At 50.8% G+C, this 13,990-nt stretch overlaps 1 protein-coding gene across 1 annotated transcript in view; it reads left to right on the forward strand.

The window, feature by feature from the left end:
* The window catches only part of SEC16B (SEC16 homolog B, endoplasmic reticulum export factor), a 56,225-nt gene that overhangs the window by 38,255 nt on the left and 3,980 nt on the right, over positions 1 to 13,990 (forward strand). Inside the window, exons 15-23 of the mRNA XM_060091212.1 lie at positions 671 to 788; positions 1,977 to 2,088; positions 3,702 to 3,807; positions 5,930 to 6,070; positions 7,227 to 7,349; positions 8,163 to 8,235; positions 9,780 to 10,079; positions 10,913 to 10,980; positions 13,672 to 13,827. Coding sequence (XP_059947195.1) covers positions 671 to 788; positions 1,977 to 2,088; positions 3,702 to 3,807; positions 5,930 to 6,070; positions 7,227 to 7,349; positions 8,163 to 8,235; positions 9,780 to 10,079; positions 10,913 to 10,980; positions 13,672 to 13,827 — 1,197 coding nt within the window. The remainder of the gene's footprint in view (positions 1 to 670; positions 789 to 1,976; positions 2,089 to 3,701; positions 3,808 to 5,929; positions 6,071 to 7,226; positions 7,350 to 8,162; positions 8,236 to 9,779; positions 10,080 to 10,912; positions 10,981 to 13,671; positions 13,828 to 13,990) is intronic.

Raw genomic sequence — 13,990 nt, forward strand, 5'->3', positions numbered from 1 at the left:
ATTTCTCTGATTATACTCTACCGCCCCCTCGTGGAGCTCTGCTGCCTCTGCATGGTCACCAGAGGGAGGGGACATAGCGCTGGCTGGGCCACTTGGTCTGGTTTTCTCACTCCTCAAGAGGCGATAGGAATTAGAGTTCACAGGGTTGTTGTGAAGATTAAAGAAGGTGACGTGTGAGAGAGGGCTTTGGCTTTGTAAAACCAGAAAACATTAGCCATTTGGTAATAGATATCAAGGAGCCCAGTGTTCCCCTGTCTTCTAACTGGCTAATGTGGACTCTTCTCATGAACCAGGGGTATTCAATCCTCCGTCTCCCACTGAAACATCAGTTTTTTTTTTCTTCTGATTTTGTCCCTAGCTATTGGGGTTAGGGGCACGAGGAGGAAATCTGAAAATTAGTGACCAAGAGTGTCATTCCATTTATCTATCTCCCAACATCCCTGTGTGTGTATGTATGTATGTATACATGTCTGCCTGCCTGCCTATTCATCCTTCTAAGAGTTTTGCTTTTTTAAAAAGAGAACGCAAAATCAACGAGTGGCCACATTGCCGGCAGCATAATGGTCGTTCCTGGAAAACCAGGAAATAGACAACAACCTTCCTTACTTACCTATATTCTGGTCAGGGCTACATTACTCAGTCAATTTTCAATTTTTCTGCTGCTTTTCAGTGTTGTGGGGACGAGCAGTGGGGAGACTGGAGGCCACACTTGGCTGTGATTCTGTCGAATCAAGGTGGGGACCCGGAGCTGTATCAGCGCACGATTGTCACCATGGGGGACACCCTGGGTAAGCAGAGACCAGCTCCATCCCCTCCTCTCCTCTATTTCCAGGCCAGCTTTAACCACCCTGTGCTTAGATTCTTAGGTTCTGTGTTGGGCCTGAGTCTATGCCTCAGGCTTTCCTTTGACCCAGGAGCCTCAGTGTTTTGGGGACAGAAACTCCAGGGAGAGGGGTGTCCTTCTTGCCTTTCTCTTTCCCAGTTTTCCGCTGCGAGCCAGTGCAGGCCAGGCCCCTGAGACTCTGGGGTCTGCCACTGTAGGAGGCTCCCCTGAGTAGGTGATTCCTATGCCTGGGTCAGATTCCCGTGCAGATGGAGTTAACACATGGGGGCATCTCGCCTACTGTTGCTGTTAGTCCCGCAGTGACCCAGCTCAACCAGATAGGAAATTCTATTTTTGCCTGAACTACCCTGGGTAATCGTATAGTCTTTATTTCTGTCATCTGTCTGTGAATGTGGCCTCATAAACACTTAGGGGCTCTTGAATATTCCAGATCAGTGGTTCTCAGATTTGGTCAAGGGCCAGAAGGTCTAGAAATCATCGCTTTGTGGCACTATGTGAAATACTGCTCTGCTAAACTTAAAATAGCTACGTGTAAGATTGTGCCCAGTCAAATGGCAGGTTGTTCAGCACCTGGGAAGAAAGAGAACTAATCTTTGCCGGACCGTCTTGGGTGCCGGGCCCCGTGCTAGTTACTTTACCTATTTGAATTAATTCAATTAATTCAATGTTGAGGTAATGGAAAATGTATGGGAGAACATTTTAAAACTGGGAACAATTTGGTAATGAATGTAATTTTTATGATCACTGGGAAAGGTCTTCTATTGGTTGACTTCAGCAGGGGAGGCATTAGTGCCCCAAGAAGCCTAGTTAAGAATTGCTACTCCCAACGGCCAGCTTCTCTGCTCAGGTGTAGGCATTTCTACCCATTTCTCCCTCTCCGAAGCACTAAAATGCTTAGACATGTCCTCCTCGAAAATCCATTAGGGGGAACGTGAAATAGTGCCTTATTCTGGCTGAAGAGAAGTGAAATAATGTCGGAGGCCAAAAATGCGGTAGGAGAGGGAGTGGGGTTTGGGGGTCTGTGACTCGTATCGTAGTGTGAAAAGCCCCTCTCCAGCCCTCTCCCATCCCCCCAGAGGGTGGGTCCTCACGTGGGCGTGTTCCATGACCGGGGCTTGTTCTCCTCCTGCAGCTGGGAAGGGGCTGGTGGAAGCAGCTCACTTCTGCTACCTCATGGCTCACGTGCCCTTCGGCTCCTATACCGTGAAGACAGACCACCTGGCCTTGCTGGGCAGTAGCCACAGGTATGCGATCTTCTGGGGGAAAGGGAGTGGGAAGGACATCTTCCAGGGGATTGGTTTAGCCCTTGCTGGGTTTCATGGCTCCATTTTCCATTGTCTTGTGTGAATTTCGGCCCCTGCTGGTCCCCTCCTCTGGGATGGTTTTCCGCACAGGTAGGCTCTGGCCGAGGAGTTGCCGGGTGGGTGCCGCATCACACCGCCAGGGGGCCTCAGGTCCAGGCCCTGCTCCGGGGAAGCTGTGAACTGGTGCCTGTGGGTTGCATTGTACCCCTGTGGCCACTCGGTGGCGCCCTGGCTCCGTGATCAGAGAGTGACTCTTTAGAAAATGCTTAGCGGGAGCGCGGCGGCTTGAGCCTTTGCGTCAGGCAGCTCTGGACCCGTTCTCAGAGCCCGCCTTGGGCAAAACCCGAAAGTGGAAGACGTTTGTTTAGCCACCAAACCCTACACTGACTTGGTGCACAAGCTACTCAGAGTCCCGCCTGTCACTTATTCCCTGCTGGCTGTAGCATTAGGCTTTTCACACAGAAGGACCTTAATAAGCCCCTAGACAGTGAATAAATGGACAAAAAGACCGGCTTGCTCTCTAGCTGCTCTCCACATTCTAGATCTCTCTTTCTCTTTCCCTGTAATAGTTAAGATTTCCTAAGCTCTTACATTGTGCCAGCCGTTTTATTTGCACTATTTCCATTAATCATTACACATTTACCCTGTGAAGAAGGTACGCTTTTCATCTTCATTTTATAGAGGAGGGAAACCAAGGCACAGAGAGGTTAAGTAACTTGTCTAAGATGGTACAGCTAGTGTGGGGTCAGGTTGGACTTGGAATCCAGACTGTCAGGCTTTTCTTTGTAGAAACGCATCCTCTCATAGCCTGTCTGTCAAGGTCACGGTCTCTGATAGCACCTAGCTGGCTTGTCAAAGAGGCCCGTCTGGGCCAAATGGGACAGTAAGTGAAACGGTTTAATGTGTCTCCCTCCTATGTTTATATTGTATGAGGATGTTTCTGGAGATAACAGTCCTGACCCCAGGCATAGCCCCCGTGATTATGATTTCAAACCCCACAGCAGCTGTTTTGGGGCCCGTGAGGACTCTGAGGGCCCCTCAGATCACGTTCACCCAGGCTGCTTCCTCACTGGCATGAACCTCCAGCACAGGGACCGTCTTCTGATGTGGGGCTCCGTAGTGCTACCCTCTCTCTGCTGGGCCTTCTTTCTTCAATGTTTCTGAACATCACATCACTCCCTCTTTTCTGCTCTTCCACTCAGGCTATGGTGGCCTCTCACAGACGCCCGCTCTGGGTTCTCAGGGCACTAAGGCTGGCTCCCAGCGTGCTTACGGGGAGGACCCAGTGCCCCACTGAGCTGGGTGTGAGAGCAGCTTGCCTTACGTGACCCTCCAGTAAAGATGGCAGCGATCTCCCCCTCCCCGCAGTGTCTCCCCCCGCCTTCCCCCAGAGCCTTGGAGGTGCAGATTCTCTTTCCTCTCTTGGAGCTGCCCCAGGGATCAGCCCAGGACAGAAACTCTACCATGAATGGATGCAGCTGGTGTTTGGCCATCTACTAGGATTTAAATCTGTCCCCGCCTCAATCTCTTTTATTCTTATTCCCTGGTTTTAGTCAAGAGTTTTTGAAATTTGCAACAACTGAGGCTATCCAGAGGACGGAAATCTTCGAGTACTGTCAGATGCTGGGCCGCCCCAAATCCTTCATCCCTTCTTTCCAGGTAACTCAGCCCTCACGAGGCCACCACCTTACCTGCGTCACATGGCTGTGGGCCATGTGGGTTTTCCGCCTTGCAATCTGGCATGTAGTGGCTGGACTAAGTCATCCACTGGACTTTTCCTCATTAGCTGGAATGTGGGGAGGGTTAGGATGTCTTTCTAGGTCCCCTAAAGGTTTGCATTTTAAGATAGGAAAGCAAAACACTGCAGCAGCCTCTGTGCTGGGGGCTCCGGCCTCACTGCTGACAATGCGAATCGTGCCAGCAGCCCTGGGGCTCCCCCCCGTCTGTAGCTCCTTCTGTTCTTCTGTCTCCAAATGGCTCCACTTCTCCTCAGCCCCACGGTCATCCTGCTGGGAGTGGGAACAAGAATGCCCGACTGGGGGCTCTTTACCCTTTCTCCTCTCCTCTGACCTGCCATTCCCATCTCTTTTGGATGACTCTGTTTTGTTTTGTTTTTTGCCGTATGCGGGCCTCTCACTGTTGTGGCCTCTCCCGTTGTGAAGCACAGCCTCTGGATGCGCAGGCTCAGCGGCCATGGCTCACGGGCCTAGCCGCTCTGCGACATGTGGGATCCTCCCGGACCGGGCCACTGTGCCACCAGGGAAGCCCCCTTAATCACCTCTTTTTAAAATTTTATTTATTTATTTATTTATATTTTGCGGTACGCGGGCCTCTCACTGCTGTGGCCTCTCCTGCTGCGGGGCACAGGCTCCGGATGCACAGGCTCAGCGGCCATGGCTCATGGACCCAGCCGCTCCGCGGCATGTGGGATCTTCCCGGACCGGGGCACGAACCCGTGTCCCCTGCATCGGCAGGTGGACTCTCAACCACTGCGCCACCTGGGAAATCCTGGATGACTCTGTTTTTAACTCTGGAAATTCCTCCCTGCTCTGTCCTTGGCTCCCATCCTTCTTTCTTCCCTCCAGGGCTGCAGCTGTGCAGGTGGTGTCCACGCAGGTTCTAACCTCTCTTCTCAACCTCTCTACTGGATGCCCTGTTGCTTCTTAAATCCATAATGGCTCCTTCCGTGCCTGTATTGAGAGTGCACTCGGTGGTAGCAACACACACATACATGCACACCACCACCACCAAACACCAAACACCAAACACAAAGGCTTGGAAATGAATGAATTACTGCCTATAGGGCAATGACCCAGTTAGTATCTTCTTTAAGAGTTTTACCAAAGACCCACCTTCTCCAGCAGAGCCCTGCCTGACCAGCTCCTTTGGGTCCATGCAGGTCTTCAGTCTCTTTCTTTCTGTTATGTAGTCATCCCACCTCTCAGCTGTCTTTGGGCTGATAGCAGTGAGATTAGCTGTTTTTAGGGAATGAGTTCTACACACCTGGCACTGTGTTATGATGCTTTGACTGTATGATTTCTAATCCTGTGGTAATCCGGGCATGATTACCCCCCTTTTACAAAACAGGTTCCAAGGAGTTACATGATATTGGCTCATGTCTCTTGGGTACCATTTGTTCTAAGGACTTTACATGGATTATCTCACTGAACCTTTACAACAGCCAAGGGGTAGATCGTATTATCATGCCCATATTATAGTGAGGAAACCAAGGCGCAGAGAGGAGGTGGGGTAACTAGCTCAATGTTCCACACCCAGCATGGAGTTGGGATTTGAACTTAGGTCTGTCTGATTTCCAGCCCTCAGGCTCCATTTAGTTCTGTCACTCATGCTTCTCTGAGCCCTTACCTGTCTCTGTCTGTACACTCCCTTGGGCTTGAAGTCCCTTGCACCTCAGCCATTTTTTCTTCTTTTATCCATACCCCTGGTGCCTGGTCCTGTGCCCCACATACACCAGGCTTCCCAGAGATGTGGGCTGCCTGATAAGAAGAGTCCAGTGCATTTCCATGGTGACCAGAGCCTGGGGAGATTCAGCTGATGTGCCTTCCAGCCCTTTCTCTATGAGGACGGAACTGCAGGCTGGATTTGGAATTGTGCCCATACACAGATAGAATGCCCCAAATGTCACAAGGCCCTCTTTAATATTTGGATCCAGAGTTAGAGGAAGTTGGCAGTCAGCTGACTTCCAAGAAGTCTTATCTCCACTTCTCTCTTTCTGTCCCTGCCTGGATGGGCTCATCACTGGCCCTGTTCCTCTTCACAGGTGTATAAGCTCCTTTATGCTTCCCGTCTGGCAGATTATGGCCTTGTGTCCCAGGCCTTGCATTACTGCGAAGCCATTGGCACAGCCCTCCTGAGCCAGGGAGAGAACAGTCACCCTGTGCTATTAGTGGAACTCATCAAGGTGAGCTTCTCAGAGGGTTCTCTGCAGGTGTGTTATCTTCAGTGTTCAGAGAAAGCTATTGTAAAGCGGCTCAGACACCCCATTTCGTCTTCTTTGAACATGCTGTAAAATTGGAGCCCGTGGCTGTCTTTGACCACGTATGCATGTCCAGATGTGATAAGCAGAGGCCTGACACCACACAAAGAAGGATGCTATGGGCGGGGATGGCGGCGGGAAGGGACGCTGTGAAATTGGGGGACTGAAAACCAGGCATGTGCTATGCAGGAAATTCATTCTTGCATCTGCTTTTTTGGTACAGTAAAACTGCCTGTTATGGTGAACTGTTCTAATGATAAAAGCTGGGCTTAGAAAATATATTTTAGTGGTTAAAACAGGAAATGATCCTTATTAAAATGCTTTTAAATGCATGGAATATTTTATCACATGTGAGATACATTCAAAAAGAGAAAACACAAACATATCAACTTTTAGTTCCTGAGGAAGAAAACAATCAGGCAAATAGTTGTTCCAATTAATTGAAGAAAAATCCATTAGCTGAGAGTAATAAGGCAGCCTACCGTCAATTTTTTCTTTGTTTTAGATGAGGCCCAGTGTTGGATTCTGTAATCAATAAAATCTGTGGTACTGAGCCCCCTTGATGGCAAATTTCTGCCAACAGGATGACGGTTGTAGGCAGCTCAGGACCCAGAATGGACGAGTAGGGAACTTACTGATGGAATAGCCTTACGATACAGGCAGTCCCTTGACCAGCAGCACAGGCGTCTCCTTGTAGGGAGCTTGTTAGAAATGCAGAATCTCAGGTCCCACAGATTTCTGGGATCAGAACTAGCATTTTAGCAAAGGTCCCAGGTGGTTCCTACCAGGCCTGAAGCTTGAGAAGCGCTGCTCCTGAGGGCAGCTTTGCAGAGACATAAAGCAGAGTAACAGTTTCTCCTCATAGTTTATTTAGTGTCTAGCAACAAGATGGGTTAACTGTGTGTTTACGTTGCAATTCGGGGAAGATATCTGCTGAACTTGCTGTTTGGCAATTCTTTGTAGCCTGGTTTACCAGTCAAGGCTCCCTTCTTTTTTCTTACTGCCTCTCCCCGTGGTCTGTCCATTTCACTTACTTCTCTCTCTCCTTTTCCCTCTCTTACCGTCTGGAAACCTGGCACAGCTTGCAGAGAGACTGAAGCTGTCAGATCCTCTGGTTTTAGAACACCACCACCGTCACCGAGGAGACAGGGACCTGGAGCCGGACTGGCTGGTACACCTTCGGGGGCATCACAAGGAGCTGCAGGTAAGTGGGGGGCAGGTCAGCGGGGTGGGCCTCTGTTTGCCTCTTGGCTGCCCTAGACCCAGAGTAGGCAGGCACTGACCTCAGCAAGCCCCCGACCCCATGGAGGGCTCTGGGGGTCCCCTGTCACCCACGAGGCACAGCCTGACTGGGGAAGGGGTGGCACTCAGCTTCCCCGCAGCTGCCTTGCGCCCGGGTGGAAACACTTTCCTGTGTTTGGTGTGAGACAGTGGGAGCCTCTTCCAAAGCACCCAGCCACCCTTCTCTGTGGTCCCAGAAAATACATTTTCTGACCATCAAAGCTTCCATCTCTCTGTGAGGAACAATGGCTCCCTGTGTCCCTTGTCACTTTCATGTAATGTAGGGCAATTGCTTAAAAGACTTCCGGGCCTTTCCTTTTTTTGTTCTGACAATTGCAGAAGCGGCTGGTAGTAACTGTTATACAGTCATTGGAACAGGGCCTCCTCCATGTTGTTTCTGCCTCTGTCGCTGAGAAAGGGCAGGGGGGTTTTTTTAGGCACACACGGCCCTTGCTTCCTACATGTGCTGTGGGCTCTGGGGCCCACGGCTTCGTTCCCTCCTCTTGCCCTTTCCTCTGGGAGAGGATGCTGCCCTGGTCCCTGCCTGCTCTGGGCAGAGCTGGGAGGTAGGAAGGGCTGAGGCTGCCCCTCCCCTCCCCCTCCAGCCCCTGCATTCACCTGCGACTCCCTTACCTTATCGCTCCTGACGTTTCTTTTTTGACTTAATTTTAAACCATGGTTCACTGTTTTTGTTTTTCTTTGTGTTGCTTAAGAGGTGTTTACTTTATCTTCGTAGCAAAAGGTAGCAGGAGACATGGGGGATCCTTGCTCTGCTCACTCGGATATTTTGGGAGCCAGAAAAACAACAGGTACCCAAACCAATGAACTGAATGTGTAATAGCTGACTCTCAGGATCTGATCATACGAGATAACGCAACCGAAATGACTCTCCCCCTTCCTGGAGTGCCTTCCTTGCCTGTGTCCATCTGACCCAGTGGTCTGGCTCCCCCCTCTCCACACAGCTCCACTGACCACAGGCATCCCTGACACTTTTTTTTTTCCTTTTTAAAATTAATTAATTGATTTATTTTTGACTGCGTTGGGTCTTTGTTGCTGCGCGCGGGCTTCAGTAGTTGTGGCACGTGGGCTCAGGAGTTGTGGCGCACGGGCTTAGTTGCTCTGCAGCACGTGGGATCTTCCCAGACCAGGGCTCGAACCCGTATCCCCTGCATCGGCAGGCAGATTCTCAACCACTGCGCCTCCAGGGAAGCCCCCATCCCTGACACTTCTGTCTCTGCATTATTAGGGTTTTCGCTTCACATTCAGGCTTTAATCTTGTGTTGTTGTGTTGTTATCTAATTGCTTCACTTGTGTCAGTATTCTCTCCCTAGCTGAATACATTCCTTGAGGCCAGAGGCGGTGGGTTATCTGTATTTCACGTTAGCGGTGGGGACATAGGAAGCGCCTACGGTGTTTGAGCATCAATTGCCACGCGTGTGAAATAGGTTTCAAAGTGTTTTCAACAGATCCCTCCTTTCCCTTCAGGATGCCTCTGAGTATTGGGTTGGGCAGATGTTGTTATCCCAGTTAATTCTGTGCCCTTTCCCCAGACAGCGCTCCCTGGTGGGGTCAGGACGGGGCCTCATCTTTTTACTTCCGGCTGTTTCCCAGCCTTTTTCACTTCCTTCAGGGATAAGCAAGGGGGTGGCAAGGAAGGTCAGGCCTTGGTTTCTGTTTCCCAGCTTTGCTGCTGCGTCCCAGGATCTGTGAGGGTGAAGGGCTGCAAGAGAGCAGGCTGGGTGTTTCTGAGTGGCCACTTCCTCTGGGAAGCAGCTGTGTCTCCTGTCACCCAATGGAGCGGGTGGGTCAGATGACCACACCAGTTCCATAACCTTGGGGCAGCCATTGTCCCCGTCCACACCTTGGTCTGTCTCTTCAGCAACACGGCAGAGCCAGAATGAATACCAACCAAGGTCCCTTCCTGGGCCAAGGGTTCTGCTTCTTTAAAAGCAAAGCCATCATTTCTGTAGTCTGATTTGGGTTTTAACCGGCAACATTCTAAGTTTCAAGGACCCAAGTCCCTTAGGAGATCCTTAAAAGAGAAAGTTTATCCAAATGCAAAAAATTGTGGAGTTAAATGAGATGGTGATTTCTGCCCTCCCAACCCACTGGTTTAAGGCTCAGAGATCATACAAAGTAGTGAGGGAAATGGTTTTGTAAACTCTGAGTCATAAGCGGTGAGAGGTGTTACAGTTACTGCTGTGTTGTACTTGTCATCACATCGATGGCAGCCACACCAAGCGGCCTGTCCTTGTCGCTGCTTTCCAAAGAGCAGGATTGTTCCTGGTGTGATTAGTCCACACAAGTGCCACATTACAGGTCTCACTTCCTCCTCTTTGCCCTATGTCCTTAGACGACACTTTCTACCAGGATCTTTCTGGACGTCAAGGCAACTCAGAAGCCCTTGGAGACTGCTCAGCCCTGTGGCCAACACTGGAGCCGATGGGCCCGGCCCATCCCAGCCCACAGCAGCTCTTTCCCCTCCAGCCCAGCTCCTACCCAGCAGGAGGAGGTTCTGGGCAGACGGGGGTCCCGGTGCCTCTTTACTCAGTTCCTGAGACCCATCTGCCGGGGACTGGTGGCAGCGTGGCGGTGACAGGGACGCCTGGAGGAAGGGCCTGGGAGGAAGCCCAGCAGATGCACCCGCCCCCTGGTAAGACCTGCCAGCGAGGCAGCGAACCTTGGGTGACGAGGTGTCTAGGGGAGCAAGCAGAAGAGGGAGGTGCAGGGACCAGTGCAGGGTGTGGGGTGGGAGCTGGTAAAGCCCTGAGTGGTAGGTGTGCACATGACTGAGGGCCTGGTACTTCACGTTCTTCTGAGGGAGACGGCTCTCTCCCATTCCAGCCCCCGTCTCTACTGGGACAAGCGTAGCACAGCCAACCGCAGCCACTCTTGCCTTCCCCTTGGATTCTGTAGTTTCTAGGATCTCGGCTGGAGAAGGCAAGGAAACGCCACCTGTGCCTGGAGCGGTAGTTTAGGCCAAGTCCTCTTTCTGAAGTCGTCAGTGTCAGGGACCGCGGGCAGAGGCTCATGCTTCTGTCTTCTCCCATCAGGCCTTGGACAACAGGGGCCGAGTATGGGTGAGCATCGCTGAGTGATGCCAGGGAAGTGCAGGAAACCACGCAGAAGGATCAGATCTTAGAGCTGCTAAGACAAGGTCCTGTCCAAGATGGGAGACTCACATGGAGGGGAAGGTCAGGGAGGATCCCTGAGATCCAGCTTGATGCGGCCCTGATTTCCGGGGTTCCTGAGGAATGACCTTGGTTCGGGGTGAAGGTCGGGTGAGCAGCCTGTCCTGGGGTGGCTGGAATTCAGAGGCTTGTGCAAATGGACTTTGCATTTACTGTGATGCACTTGGGGCTGTGGGCTCAGAGCTCCAGCTGCTTTGCAATTAGGAGAGCCAACTGTGTCCCCATGACCCTTCGTCAGGATAGATGGGAAAGGCCCCACTTCACATCACGATTTCTGTTGTGTTTTGTGCCGTAGGGGAGAACACAGTGTCTCCAGAAACCTTCCAGCATCCTGATGGGCAGAAGGTTGTTTCCAAACCGCAGGTGAGAGGACAGAGCCTAGCGGATGCAGTGCCCACTCCGAGCTGCGGGTTTCCTTCAGTTGCCACGGTTTCTCTGCCACTCACAGATGCCTTCCTGTGCCTTGCACCAGCCCTCTCTTCCATGTTTCACCTTGTTTCTTTCTACACCAGATCCTGAGAGGTGGAGAGGAGGCTTGTTCTGGTTCATGTTCAGTCCTGCTAACCTGAATCCATGGAGGCAGGGCCGGCAGGGCTGGGTGTAGCTCTGGACTCACACATCTGCTCCCTCTGATGCCCTCTTCTTCTTCTTTTTTTTTTTTTTCTGCGGTATGCGGGCCTCTCACTGTTGCGGCCTCTCCCGTTGCGGAGCACAGGCTCCGGACGCGCAGGCTCAGCGGCCATGGCTCACAGGCCCAGCCGCTCCGCGGCATGTGGGATCTTCCCGGACCGGGGCATGAACCCGTGTCCCCTGCATCGGCAGGCGGACTCTCAACCACTGCACCACCAGGGAAGCCCCCCCCCACTTCTTACTGTTGCACCGAACACTTGCTGTGCGCTGCCCCACCATGGAAGACTCTTGATATTTCTTTCTTTTAATTTTTACCTTGCTTTATTTCCAAGAAGGACCTACCACAGTTGTATCTCTTCTGCCCAGGTGTGCCATCAGGTCTTGGAGAGAACCATGTCTAAGTAATCATCCAGCTAGCTATTGAATGAATGAATCCCTTCCCTCCAACAGCAGGCATTGCTGGTCCCAAACCTGCCTGGCTGGAGGCGAACTTTCTCAAGTCGTAACCGGGCTGCAAGGCTTAAAACACTTATTTTTTTTTTTTGGTACGCGGGCCTCTCACTGCTGTGGCCTCTCCCGTTGCAGAGCACAGGCTCCGGACACGCAGGCTCAGTGGCCATGGCTCATGGGTCCAGCTGCTCCGTGGCATGTGGGATCTTCCCGGACTGGGGCACGAACCCGTGTCCCCTGCATCGGCAGGCGGACTCTCAACCACTGCGCCACCAGGGAAGCCCTTAAAACACTTTTATGCTTTACTTTTTTTATTTTTCTAACTGAAAAATTAGTACGTTATTGTTATAGAAAACTTGAAAAATGAAGAAAAACTGTCATATAAAGAGTCAAACAGACATCACTCAGAAGCCCATAGTCAAATATTTTCATTATTTCCTTCTAAAATTTTTTCCATGTACAGGTTTCTCCTGCTATCTGAATGTAGAGCCTTTCCATGAAACCTTTCATAGGTCTACATGACATGAAGGGAAGAAGCAGTCACCTCAGTACACGTCTTGCTAACAGTGCACAAGATAAACCGAAAGGAGGCACAGGTGCTCACAGACACAGTTCAAAGCTATGATGTCTTGATGCGGAGATGCTGAGCGTAGTTTCTGGGAAGGAGATTGGCAGGCCACTCTCACTGCTTAGGGTACACTCTGCCTCTATAACAGCTCCTACAAAACAAACGCTGAATGCTTTTTTCACTTTTTGACTTTTTTTGTAAAAGTGAAACTCCTCTGTGGACTTTTTTTTGTTTAGGGAAAACAGGTACTAATGTAGGTCTTTGGTAAAAGCAAAGTGGCATAATGCAAACTTTCAAAAAGTGGGTGAGACCCGTCTATGTATATATGTGTGTATATAAATGTGTATACATACACACATGCGTTTTTAAATGGTTAAGAACATATGTAGGTGAAACTTTATTTTCTATTTATTTAATACTATAAAATTGAGATTTTCCATGTCATTCCTAAATAGGATTTTTAATACTGGTGTGATAAAATCCATTGTATGGACATACCATCACTCATGCATTTATTCATTCACAAATACTGAGTTCCTACAACATACCTGGCACTGTTACAGGGGCTGGGGGTACACAGGGAAGCAGACAAAGCCTGCCCTCATGGGGCTTCTGTTCCATGGAGGTGACTGCAAATAAACCACTGTGTGCATGAGGGATGTTACTTTACATGGAGTGGAAGGGAAGGCATCTCTGAGGTCAGCATGGAGGGTGGACGGAAGCCACGTGAGTATTCAGGGAACAAGTGTTCCAGGCAGAGGGAACAGGGAGAGCAAAGGGCCTACAATGGGACTGACTTGGTGCAATCGAGGAAGAGCATGGAATCACTGTATCTAGAAAGTGGGGAGCAACAGGGGAGAGGGCTAAGAAGCAAGACCAGAGAGGCAGAGAGAGACTGGGTCATGGAGGGCCTGGTAGGCCCTGGGAGGAGCTCAGATTTTAATTCATCTTTCCCCCGTTGTTAAACACTTCAAGTGTGTCTCTTCTCTTTCCCACTCTTTCTCGCTACTCCTCCCTTCTCTTCCCCTCATGTAAAACACAATGATGGACATTCTAGTATATAAGCCCTTGTCTATTCCTCAAATTTATTCAAATAGGAGAAATTCCTAGAAGGAGAGTCAGACTGCTTAAGTTTACATCCTTGCTCTGCCGTTTACTAGTTTTGTGACCTTAGGTTGCTTAACCTTTCCTTTTTTAAATAAATTTATTTATGTTTGGCTGCGTTGGGTCTTCGTTGCTGCGCTCGGGCTTTCTCTGGTTGCTTCGAGCGGTGGCTTCTCTTGTTGCGGAGCACGGGCTCTCCCCACTGCTTTACTGAGTCGGTCAGGTGAGGGAGTACGTGTAAATGTGCCTTTGCAACCTGTCAAGTGCTATAAAAATGCTACTTCTGTTTTCCTTAATCCCAGGTGCCACCGATTCCCAGAGCACGAAATATGTCTGAGAGTTCCGCTGTATCAGTCAGGGAGGATGAGGGGGAGTCCTCCGACGAGGCAGAGAAGAAAAAGTCTTCCGAAGACACCGCCCAGAGAGGAAAGCTGGGAGACGCGAAGGAGAAAACAAAGGTGGAGGGATTCTTCTCTTCCCAGATGGCGGAGCAGAGCTGGGAATCTGGGCTTCGGTGGTGCCCCCGCCCCTCCGGTCTCACCGGCATCACAGGTGGGGGCGGGGCTGGCTAATCTCAGATGCAGAGGGAGAAGCAACCCTGCAGGCCACAGAACTCGCCCT

The sequence above is a fragment of the Mesoplodon densirostris genome, chromosome 2 (assembly GCF_025265405.1).
Source record: "Mesoplodon densirostris isolate mMesDen1 chromosome 2, mMesDen1 primary haplotype, whole genome shotgun sequence".
NCBI classification, from domain to species: Eukaryota; Metazoa; Chordata; class Mammalia; order Artiodactyla; family Ziphiidae; genus Mesoplodon; species Mesoplodon densirostris.